Here is a 12,776-nt window from a genome sequence, read left to right as displayed (position 1 = left end):
CCTTGGGCATGAATTTAGTGTTAGTGCGTAGCACCACCCTATTTGCGTGAACCTGTATAAAAGGTTCTTGAATGGTTAGGGCTTGCAGCTCGCTAACCCGTCTCCGCGACGTGATCGCTACTAAGAAGGCAACCTTCCAAGTTAGGAACTGTATCTCACAAGAGTGGAGAGGTTCGAAAGGTGGTCCCATCAGTCTGGCCAAAACTACATTAAGATTCCAGACCGGTGAAGGAGGTCTTCTTGGTGGGATGACTCGTTTGAGTCCCTCCATAAAAGCCTTTATGGCTGGCACTCGGAACAGCGAAAGGTGTTGCCTATTCTGTAAGTAAGCCGCTATTGCCGCCAAATGAATACGTATATAACTGTATGCCAGATTGCATCTGTATAAATGTAACATGTAACAAATAATGTTCTGTGTTGATGCATCCAGCGGGTTTATGTCATGGATGGAACAGTAAATAACAAAACGTTTCCATTTGGCAGCATAGCAGGCCCTAGTGGTAGGCCGTCTTGCCTCCTTGATGATGTCCATACAATCAGGAGACAGATTCAGATACCCAAATTCTATGACTTCAGGAGCCATATCGCAAGGTTTAACTGTTGCGGATCTGGGTGATTAACTTCGCCATGGCTCTGGGTGAGAAGACTGGGTGTAAGACGCAGTCTTTGATGAGGCACCACGGAAAGTTCTAGGAACGTGGTGTACCATGCTTGCCTCGCCCATGTTGGAGCAACCAGGATGAGAGTCATCGAGTGCTGTCTGAGTTTCCGTGCCACCAGAGGTATGAGCGGGGCCGGCGGAAAAGCGAACGCAAATCTGCCTGACCAGTTCATCCATATCGCATTGCCCTGAGACCGCGGATGTGGGAACCTGGCGGCGAAGTTTGGGCATTTTGCGTTCTCGTTTGTGGCGAACAGGTCGATGTCTGGATGTCCCCACTGCTGGAAGTATGGTTGCAGCACCGAGGGATGAATCTCCCACTCGTGCACCTGATGGCTGTGCCTGCTGAGCAGATCCGCCATCTGGTTGTCCTGGCCCGGGAGGTGCTCCGCCATGAGGAAAATGTTCCTCTGAATGGCCCATTTCCAGATGCTCTGAGCAAAGTGTGACAACTGTACCTCCCTGCTTCTGAATGTAATACATGGCTGTCATGTTGTCCGTCCGGATCAACACAACCTTGTTGCACAGATGTATCTTGAAAGCCTTCAGTGCCATGAAGATTGCCATCAATTCCAGCAGATTGATGTGCATCTTCTTCTGTTGATCCGACCATAGTCCCTGCACAGTATAATGAAGGAGATGCGCCCCCCACCCCAGGAGGGATGCGTCCGTCGTGAGCATTATTTGTGGTACAGGCTCTTGGAACGGTCGTCCCTTGCAAAGGTTGCGTGGATTTCACCAATGCAGAGAGTTGTACGCACGACCGGTCACCAACACTAGGTCTTTCAATTGTCCTTGAGCCTGATTCCACTGTCGTGCTAAACACTCTTGGAGCGGACGCATGTGCAGTCTCGCGTGCGGGACTATGAAGATGCAGGAGGCCATCATGCCTATCAACTGCAGAAACACTCGCGCCTGTAGTGAGTGTTGTGGTCTGAATTTGCGAATCAGCAGTTGCATGCTGTCGATTCGCACTGAGTTTGGCTGGGCTGTAGCTGTCACAGTGTCCAACGTCACTCCCAAGTATTGCTGTACTTGAGCGGGTTGAAGATGCGACTTGGGATAGTTTAGAGAAAATCCCAAACTGTGCAGAAGATGAATTGTGCGGGACACGTGGCTGGCGCACTGCTGGGCCTACTTCGCTTGCACAAGCCAGTCGTCCAGGTAAGGGTAGACATGAATGTATTGTCTCCGAAGGTGTGCAGCCACTGTCGCCAATCACTTGGTGAACACTCTGGGAGCAGTGGTCACTCCAAAGGGTAGTACCTTGAACTGGTAATGCTTGTTCTGTATAGTGAACCGGAGGTATTTCCTGTTTGCCTGATGTATGGGAATATGGAAATATGCATCCTTCAGATCCAGAGTTGCCAGGAAATCCCCCTGACTGAGCAACGGCAGGACCTGCTGCAGAGTCAGCATGTGGAAATGTTCTGAAAGGATGTATAGGTTCAAGGGTCTCAGATCCAGAATGGGTCTGAGAGACCCGTCCTTCTTTGGGACTAAGAAATAGAGAGAGTACACCCCTGTTCCGTGCTCCTCTAGAGGCACCAGTTCTATGGCCCCTTTTTGCAGCATGCTGGCCACTTCTTGCTGTAATAAGGTAAAGTGCTCTGCGGACATAGGATGGTGTCTTGGTGGTATGTCGGGTGGAGTGGATGTCAGTTCTAAACAATACCCGTACTGGATAAGTTGCCTCACCCACCTGTCTGTGGTAATGCCTTCCCAGACTGGCAGGAACTGCTGGGGTCGTCCCCCGACCGGTGTTATATGGTCCGGGGGCAGTGACAAGACGTCAATGTTTGGTATTTGCTGAGGACCTGGTGTTATTATTTCCACGTCCTCTGCCTTTGGTGTTGTTACCACGGTATCCACCTCTATTGTTTTTGTTAAAGGTGGTCTGTGCACCACCTTTATTGTATTGTGTTTGCTGAGATGTTTGCCCCCTTGACGGCCCTCTATTACCTGAGCGACGAAAAGAACCCCCTCTGAACTGTTGAGACTGCAAGGCCCCCATAGACTTAGCCGTCTCGGTGTCCTTCTTGATCTTTTCAAGAATTGTGTCAACCTCAGGCCCAAACAAGAAATCTGGGTTAACGGGGTGATTGAGCAAACTTGTTTGTATTTCTGGCTTAAACCCTGAAATTCGTAACCATGCCTGCCTCCTTAGCATTACACTAGTGTTAATGGCCCTGGCTGCAGTGTCTGCTGAATCTAGAGCACACTTGAAAGAAGCGTTTGATATCAGTTTCCCTTCCTGAATCAACATTTCCGCCCCCTCTCTATATGCATCAGACAAGTGTTGCAACAATTGCTCTAGGGTATCATAGTGAGCCCTATCGCATCTGGCCAGTAGAGCTTGGGTATTGGCTATTCTCCAAATATTCGCCGCCTGCGCAGCAACCCGCTTCCCAGAGGCTTCTAATACTTTAGATTCTTTGTCTGGGGGAGGAGCATCACCACTCATTTGTGAGTTCGCCCTCTTCCGGGCATTGGAGACCACCAAAGAGTCCAATGGCAATTGACCCCTGATATACGTAGGGTCCACAGGAGCAGGCCTGTATTTCTTTTCAATACGTGGGTTCACCACCCTTGCTCTGGTTGTGTCCTTGAAAATGTCATTGGCGTGCTTAAGGACACCCTTCAGCATCGGCAGCGTCTTCACTGATCTGTCCGACGTAGAGAAGGTATCAAACAGAAAGTCCTCCTCAACTGGGTCTGCATGCATGACCACATCATGGTTCAACGCTGCCCTTTCAAGTAGAGCGTTGAACGCCGCAGTATCCTCTGCAGGGGTTGTCTTTACTTGGTAAGACTGGGTGTCCGCTGTGCCTTGATCGTCAAGCACATCCTGCGAGTCATCCTGATTAGATTCATCAGGATAGTTGAATTGCTCGTCATTTTAGTCATCACCCCCACCATCCTCAGTGCGTGTGGGGGAATGAGTAAAGGCTTGTCCATAAGGCCTTACGGACTTGAAAAGAACTGGCGAGGAAGCAGAGTCTCTTTTCCTGTTGAGTGGAATTTGATAGGATTCCATTGGCTTCTCCGGCAAGATCTTCCGTTTGAAAGGGGTGAGTCTTCCGGTTGCAGAGTCAATGTACAACTTCTTTGAGCTTTCAGAAGAGGGTGGAGTGGAACCGACGCCTTCAGGGGTGGCGGTCGTTCCCTTAAGTTTTGACATCATTTTACCAGGGTCGGTGCCCTGTGCCGGCTTAGACGTTTTAGGTCTTGCAGTCAGAGGCAGTCCAAAAACTATAGGTGGAGGCTCCGATGGCTGTTTGACTTTTTTCACGGCCATCGCCAACTTCGAGCCAGGTGTCGCGCTGGGATTCCCAAAATGGCCGCGGCTTGATACGTCACGTTCCAACGCGGCCATTTTGTGCTCGTCTTCGAGAACCTTCACCAGCATCAACTTGTATGCTTTCGGACTGAGGGGCGGCTGCGACTCAAGTCTGTCTTCAGTGTCCACGCCCCCGAGGGCAGCCTTAGAGGACGCCGCTCCGTCTCTTTGGGTCTTTGGCACCTTCTTGGATGTACCGATCTTCGGGTTGGCACCCTTTTGTGACCCCGAAGGGGCAATGACACTCCGAGCCTTCTTAGGATCCGATGTAACGAGGTTTTGCGAAACGAATACTGGTTTGACCAGTTTCAGTTTGTCTTTAGTCAGTTTCGTTTTCGTTTGCGAAGGCGTACCCACCGAAGGCTCTGAAATATTCTTAGCCGGGCAAGGTTGCGGGGCTGTAGAATGAGTATAAAGATCTTGGCTAAGGCCTTCCGGCGATGCTTCGACCTGAGCCTTTGACAAGACAGTGTCACTTTCGACCCCCGAAGGTTCGGTCGGGTCTTGCTCATCGCTGGAGCCGCCCTCTGCGGCTCCAATGGCCATACCGTCGTCTCTTACCTCGACGGCTGCATCGTCTTCGATGTTCTCATCGTCTACCTCTTCTCCGTAGTAAGATTCTTGACAGGAGGCCGGGTCGGAGAAGTGCTCCGGTTCCTCCTCTTGGACGCCCTCGTCATCCCCAGCCTCGAAGATATCCTCCACATCCGACGCTCTCCGCGCCGGTAGTCTCGCCTCACGTCGAAGAGTGAGCGCCTCTTCCGACCTGAATTTCGAACAGGCCAAGCAACTCTCCTCGTCGTGGTCTGGAGACAGACATCTGTTGCACACAGGGTGCCGTCTGAGAGAGGGTACTTCGCGTTACAGACTGGGCAACATTTAAACGGGGCCTGGAATTCCATTGTCTATGTCAATCTTCGATCGGGCCTAAAAGCTGGGAGCACACGTGCTCAAGTATCCGGGAAACCGGATAAGTTAACTCAGAACCGAACGAAGTACAATACCGACGCTTAAAGAGGCCTTTTGGCCTGAAGAAAACAAGTTTTTCCTATAGGTTCCGAACGAGAGTCACGGAACACATCCGAACCCAATGGCGGAAAAAAACAATCTAAGGATGGAGAAGATGCCCATGCGCACTGTAGTCCAGGGGAGGACCACCTATCTCGTGATACTTCAAAGACTCTTCCAGGACAACAAGGTGCAATCATCCGGACCCAACACTAGGCGGCGATCTATGCACAAGATATGAATTTAGCGGCCCACATGCCTTGAACATATTGGTTGCCTGTGAGGCACAGCATCAGTTTTAAGACCCTCTGCCTCATGCATTAAGCTTACTATAGGCTAGACTGCTCTTCTACCAGGAAATGTCTTACTTTGCAAAGGGATCAATGGGCTCTTAGTTAAAGGCAACACTAATTTGAATAAAAGCCATTTTGACCAATAAGAATGGTGGCCTGTCATTAAGTTATAAAGGCCCTAAACTCTATTTTTAAAAACGTTCATTTCCATCTCTCCTGTCTCCAGAATCATGTTTTTGGGAAATCTCTTAAAACAGGTTAGTTCTAGTTAATCCCTATTCTTATCATTTTTCCTCGTGCAATCACCAGGATATTTCACAAGGGCCCCCAACTTGACACAGTTAGTTACACCTCTCTAGCTTCCCAAAGGTTTTCACAAATATACCAGCTTGGTAGCATTCAAAAGGCAAGATATACAGTGTAGGGATTTCCTCTGTATCTAAAGCATAAGGCTTAGGTTAGCAATAAGTGCCTCAACCTTGAACCGGACAATAATTGTCTTTTTGAGAAGACCCCTCACTCACCAACCTGGTTGGTGACATGCTTCATCATTGGGGTCCCACCCCATAAGCCGAATGCCTATGGGGTGTGCTGCGACACCTGGTTACAGTGGAGCGGGTTCTTTTGTTTTTTTTATATGTGAGAAAATAATAGTGAAAAGTGTGTTAAAAAGGGACAAAACTGCTCACTGCAAAGACTTTATTCTTGAGTGATTTGTCCCTATTAAAAATTATCATGTGGCACCAGTGCCTATTTAGGAAGGCTGTGGTGTCTCAAAACGTGTGGTATATCTAAAATAGCGTAGTGTGCTATGTGTGGTTTAAAATTTAGGTCTACATGTTTCAACCATTTCAAAAAGATTCTATTGGTTTTCTTCAGGACCGTGTTTTTGAACGGGGTGGTCCGCACACGCTAAGGCGCGTCCAGCCCTCGTCCAAATTGAAGACCACAAATTATGGTCTTGTGTAAAAAGTGGTGTTTTATCCTGGATCAGGAAAAAACCTGTAAGAAAAAACATATAAAGGGTTGGGTTGTACCGGGTAAGACAATACAAAGGTACACACTTAGTGGATAGGTGAGCTTAGTGGATTCACCAGAGCTGTAGTGGTAAAAAAACCTATAGTGGTAAAAAAACCTAAGGTTCAGGTCGTACCAGTGGTCTGTCTCTGATAGAAGACGGTTGTGCCCGGGCAGTATTTACCGCATTTGTGACGTGTTGGGCTAAACTGGTTTGTCCATCAACTGGTTCTGTGGTAAACGATCTATATCGTATGCTGGTGGTAAACATACTGTGGGGGAGGGGAGGTAGGGGGAGAGCGATCACAACCATTCACGCAGCAGACACACAACATGCCGAGGCATACCTATAGGTGAGCGTCCAATATCCGGCAGTGCCTTGGAGGTGCCGCATGCGTTTGTATAAATTGCACTATACAAATAGTACTAGCGTTGCTTACACGTGAAGCGGTAGAATTTTGCTTCATGGGCAGCGGGAGTTCCAAGACGGCAAGTATCCGTCGCCTGGAACCATGTAGTAAGTAAAAAACATACACTCCGTTAGGATCGTGCCTCGTGTTAGAAGCGTTTCGGTCAGAAAAGTACGACCGCGTCGTGCTTAGTTTTATACACCACTTACTTGCGGCTTCTGCTCGTCTGTCTTTAAAACCTACTTGGTTTCCTCTCTGTCCTGCCCCGTGGAGTGAAACGGAATGGAGACGCCGTAGAGAAGTAAGCAGATTGCTACTTCCTGGTAGGGCGTGGCTGTAATCAGAGGTTTACCGCGGGCCAATGGGAGCGCGGTTCGGGGGCGGGTGACAGATGACGCTTTCTGTAGCTTTTGCTTAGAGTGGTTGTCAAGGCAACCGTTTAGCTGAAAGCGACTGCGAAATAAATACAATAAAAAGAGAGATAGAGCTTTTTTATTGGAACATAGAAGTATTTGGAACGGTGCTTGTTTTCATTGGGACAGTATTTTCTTTATCAAAACGGACCCGAGTGGTCATAGCTAAATGAGGAAATTTTTGTTTCCGGACATAGAGTAAGTATCTAGAATGGCAACGTTCAGGGAAATATTATAGGTGCCTGAGACTACACCTAAACCTGATGTTTTTAGTGTGTCTCAAAAAGCAAGGAAAAGTTTTTAGTGTGTCTCAAAAAACAAGGAAAAGTGGGAAATTTAACCCATTACAGAGTGCCATGGGATATGGTCATTCAAACCGGTCATATGCGTTGCCAGTCTGTAGACCCATCACTGCTCCTTTTCAAAAAGGCGTTGACTCAGGTTTATACCTGATCTCACTTGCTCGATTGATTGTCCATTGGATCTCATCTGGACTATGTCCCACAGAAAGATAATGTTCGGTCAGCCTAGTATTGGATTTTTTGCACCGGATGGTGCTTCTGTGCTCTCCTAGGCGTGTTTTTATCTTTCTGCTGGTCATTCCTACATAGCGTAGGTTGCAGGGGCAAGTTAGTAGATATACCACATTTTCACTATTGCAGTTAGTGTGCCCTCTGATCGTCCATACCTTGTTGGGCTCCAGTTGTAAGGTTTTGGTATTTTTAGTGAAGGGGCAAGCACTGCAATTGCCACACTTGTAGTGGCCAGTTACTTTTGGTAATCCCCAGGCATTGAGGACTGATTCATTTTCCATCGTCATTTCTCTTGGTCTTGTGTTAACCACTGCATCTCTGATGCTTCTGGCTCTTTTGTAGGAAAATAGGGGTTTTTCCCATCTCATGTTTCCGGTGTTTAAAATTCCCCAATGTTTTCCTATTATTTTTGTCACATCATTAGATATTGTGTTATACGTGGTAACACATGTTAGAGGGGTTTGTTCCTCTCTTCTGACTGGATCCTCCAAGAGAATTTCGCGTTGTTGATTGCGAGCTCTTTTTTGACTTTTATTCAAAATCCTCTCCGGGTATCCTCGGTTTTTCAGTTTGGTTGTGAGGTCCTGGGCTTGATGTTTGTAATTATTCAGGTCACTGCAGTTTCTGCGCAGCCGTAGGTATTGTCCGTACGGTAGATTTTCCCGTAACGGTCTTGGATGAAAGCTCTCGAAACGGAGTAAGGTGTTTTTGCAGTGGGTTTGTGGTGCGTGACTGTTGACAACTTTCCATCAGCTTTCGTTATAGTAAGGTCTAGGAAGACCAAGGAGTGATGGTCCTTCACATAGGTGAATTTCAGGTGATCATCTAGTGTGTTAATCCAGTTGAAAAATGATACCAGGGTGTCCTCACTACCTTTCCAAATTGTCAGCACGTCGTCTATATATCTTCTCCAGAGTAAGATATTAGAGCTATAGGGGTTGTGCTGGTTGAGAATGAATTGTTCTTCAAAGTTATACACATACAGACTATAAGGACAACTTAACAACAAAAAGTGCAAAAATTCCAAAAGGACCTGAAACGTTTCACGATGGTGAAAGCATACCCCTACTCAGATCCCGAATATGTACCACCATCCAAAGGGGATGATAACTCAGACGCGTCAAGTAATGCCTCTAGCAATGCATCCAGCAACGCTTCCAACTCCAGTGGAAACTCCAGTAATGGAAGTACAAAAGCAAGAGGCAGAGGACGAGGGAGAGGTAGAAGTAATTGTCAGACATACAATCCGATGCCAATACCGCCCTACCAGGAGATGTACAATCACCCACCAAACTACCCCATGTATGGATGGCAGCCACCGTTCCAGCAACCTTTTTTTCCCCCCAATCCTTACATGCCCCCTTTTTGAAATGGTTGAAACATGTAGACCTAAATTTTAAACCACACATAGCACACTACGCTATTTTTAGATATACCACACGTTTTGAGACACCACAGCCTTCCTAAATAGGCACTGGTGCCACATGATAATTTTTAATAGGGACAAATCACTCAAGAATAAAGTCTTTGCAGTGAGCAGTTTTGTCCCTTTTTAACACACTTTTCACTATTATTTTCTCACATATAAAAAAAACAAAAGAACCCGCTCCACTGTAACCAGGTGTCGCAGCACACCCCATAGGCATTCGGCTTATGGGGTGGGACCCCAATGATGAAGCATGTCACCAACCAGGTTGGTGAGTGAGGGGTCTTCTCAAAAAGACAATTATTGTCCGGTTCAAGGTTGGGGCACTTATTGCTAACCTAAGCCTTATGCTTTAGATACAGAGGAAATCCCTACACTGTATATCTTGCATCTAGGGGGTACTCCTCCATTGTTGTTAAACTCTTTACTAGGGGACCAGGAGTTCCCACTACACATAGCCTGTGTAATTTCCCTTACTCTCTCCTTTGATTTACACAGCATTCAAAAGGCACCAATAAGCCCGGGAGCCAACACTAGCCTTAACCCACAGTACATTTCTGTGATATCAGTCCTCACAATCTGTTAACGTGGTTGCATTTTTTAACCCTTCCTCTACCATTCATGTGGCCTAGAATTTGTTCTGGAAGAAGTATAGGAAGCAGGATGGTGTGACTTTACTAGAATTATGTTATTTAAAATTGTTAAAAGTTACAAATGTGAACGGCAAATTTTTTTTTTGCAAAACTCAGTCTCAAAGCATTAAGTGAATCACAAAATTCGGGGAAATGAAATAGGCATCCAACCCTCAACTGAGACTAAAAATACATATGTTTCTACTTCATTCCCAAGTTTCGTTCAGATTATTTTTCAATGTGGAGTGATGCATGGCGGGCACTCAATTAAAACCCGCTGCCAACCACAACTCTATGTAGTAAAAGGTTTTGAGAAAACAATGGAAGTTGACTATTTCTGCAACTAGAGGTTGGGATTCTCGGGAATGTAGTAATCAGTCACTTTTGTAAGTTGGTATTGAGTACAAACATTTATAGATGTAAATATCATGGACCATTACACTTTACTTCCCTATTGATATTCACTATTTTGTCAATTCAATGAGAATTTTGGGGAGTGAACCTTGACTAATCTATACAAATAAACCATTGAGAGATGTCAAAACTCTGTCTAGTTTTCGGAAATGTGTGGTTTTCTGGGTGAGTCCATAATATTCTAAATTATTTATACAAACTGCAAGCAGGTACAAACAGTAAAATTGGAAATACAGGCATTCACTTAAAACAGAGGTTAAATAAGGGTGAACACATTTTATTGCTCGTTTCTTGTTCCATAAAGCAAAGAAGCAGCTTTCAGGTAATTTTTTTTGCTGGTTTTAGGATACAAAAAAAAGGGTGAGGGGGCTCATTCAATAGATGTTTTCTATCTAAAAATGTATTTTGCCAGAAATCTGACTATGCTCACACAGCTCCACAACAGTTCTATAAATTAAAAAAAGGTAATTATATTTGCAATCTCATGTGCGGGTCTGACATAGTGTTTGGGAAGGGCACACATTTCTCCTGGATATAAACTGTGAGGAAAATGTTATAAAGAATGTGACCTTTCTCAAATGACGACAATTTCTGTAGCCCTTAAAATACAGTGATCAAAATCAATATTCTTTTGACCAAACCTAGATATAGGTGGCAAAGGAACCTACCTCATCATCGCTATCTGACGTTTCAGAGTCTGAAGAAACAGATGGTTTCGTAACAGTAACTGGTGACTCTTTCTCTTCAGAATCGCTGCGTTTCCTCTTTGCCAGAGATAGGAGTTCCTGCCAACATAAAAAACAGGTTTAAAAACAGATGTCAACAAACAAAGTAGACTTTAAAACATACAACCATGGGATTTCCTTAAATTAGGAGTTTTAAATGGGATACGAAGTTGTCAACATTCACATTTAGCTCTTTGTTTTGCTGTACCAACGAGCGATATAGGTTAACTCTTGAGTGCTCAAGAAGGACAATATGAAATCAAGGGGAAAGCTTTTCAACAACAAGATCAAAGGTTTAGTCTGATTTTTTTTTAAAGGAAGGATAGAAAAGGCCATAAGGCACCAATGTTCTTGCGAGAACCAAAGACCCCTAGAAGGCTGGTTGACATTTGACCTAAGTATGCATCAACAGTCAGGATGAGAGTTATTACACGGAACCTGATAAGAACATCTTAGACAACTCACGGGTAAAACTTTTTAAATTACACCATTTCAAACAGTATGGATTCAGGAGGGAATTACATCAATTAAGGCAGTGTGGGTGACAGATTAAGTTGAGGCAGTATCTTAACCTGGGAATTTAGGTCTATAGGTGTTGTGTCATAACCACCGATGACAATGTTAACTTTAAATTCCATGTACCCTCATCACTGGTATAGTGTAACAAGCTAGAGGGGTGACTCACCTCTGCCAGGGCAGTGGGTTGTAGGCATGGCACACAGATGTGTGCCATGTCGACTCTTCACTTTGTTCTGCACCAAAAAAAGCAGCCTGAAAAGACAGTGTGTGTTTGTGTGTAACGGTACAGGGCTTCTAAGGGTGGAACAATAAGTGCTGCAGCCCTTAGAGGTCATGCCTGGTCACAGTGCCCTGGGTACCTGTGGTGCCATTTACCAGGGGCTGACCTGTGTTCAGAGATTCCAATCGAGTTCGTTTTGGGGTAAGAACACAAGAACACAGGCCCTGGGAACCGATTAGCAGGGAACCAGGGCACATCAAGTCAAAATGCATCAGTAGTCTGGCAAAATGTGATGGGGGGGGGGGGTACTGCAACAGAAACCCACTTTCCTACATCTGTCAAATATCAAAAGTAATTCACAGCAGTGGTGCATCTGGCACACCGATCTGCTAACTTTTTGCACACTAGACAGCTATACCGGCCCATCTACTGATAAGTTGTAACTTTATTTACAATGGGTCTGCCCGGCAATGTGACCAACCCCGCCCCCTAAATAACTACTAGTCTCATGACCTTATTTCAGGCAGCACCCCTCCATGCATGTTCAGCCTAAGGCTGATGCCCCTCTCCTACACTTTCAGGCTGCCCACCTCCAACTGGCTTCATTCCATTCACATTTTTGCCCCCACTAATATCACAGCAGACCATCACAAGACTGGTCATCTTAACTGTGCAGCTGTTAATGCTCTATCAAACACACATGTAACCTATGATCCCATTATTGAGAGCTAACTTGGTGTTTTGTTCAAATATGACTTGTGGGATGTCACAGACATCTCACAAGTTAACAAGTGCAAGCATTACCTGTCCGGCACACCAAGGGGAGGAATTGCAATAATTTGCAAAGAGTACATCAAAATTATCCTTTTCTCCTTCAGTCTACTTCCCATTTGTAAATACTTAAGTCAACATTTTCACTTTTCCCAGTTCTTAAACATTAAGATCATTTTGATCTATGGTCCCTGTTCCTCATGCACAGAAATGCACCATTGCTTGCTCAATCACTCATTGAGTCAGTCTCAGCAGATGCTATGAAATCGGACTCAATTCTTGTATTAATGTTAACCCATTGTCTGACAACGCTTCCCGCTAAATATTAATTATTTGTATGAGACTTGCAGTGCCCTGAACATTCATATTTTAATCTCGTATTCACACTGGCTGA

The 12,776-nt window shown here is 45.5% G+C and overlaps 1 protein-coding gene across 1 annotated transcript in view; it reads right to left on the bottom strand.

The window, feature by feature from the left end:
- RTF1 (RTF1 homolog, Paf1/RNA polymerase II complex component) overlaps positions 1-12,776 on the bottom strand; it is a 337,563-nt gene that overhangs the window by 301,239 nt on the left and 23,548 nt on the right. The window contains exon 2 of the mRNA XM_086937201.1: positions 10,816-10,932. Within this exon, the coding sequence (XP_086793327.1) occupies positions 10,816-10,932 (117 nt within the window). The remainder of the gene's footprint in view (positions 1-10,815; positions 10,933-12,776) is intronic.

This window comes from Lissotriton vulgaris, chromosome 9, assembly GCF_964263255.1.
Source record: "Lissotriton vulgaris chromosome 9, aLisVul1.2, whole genome shotgun sequence".
Taxonomy (NCBI): Eukaryota; Metazoa; Chordata; class Amphibia; order Caudata; family Salamandridae; genus Lissotriton; species Lissotriton vulgaris.
Note: the sequence above shows the minus strand (reverse complement) of the source record. Positions and strands in the feature narration are given on the sequence as shown.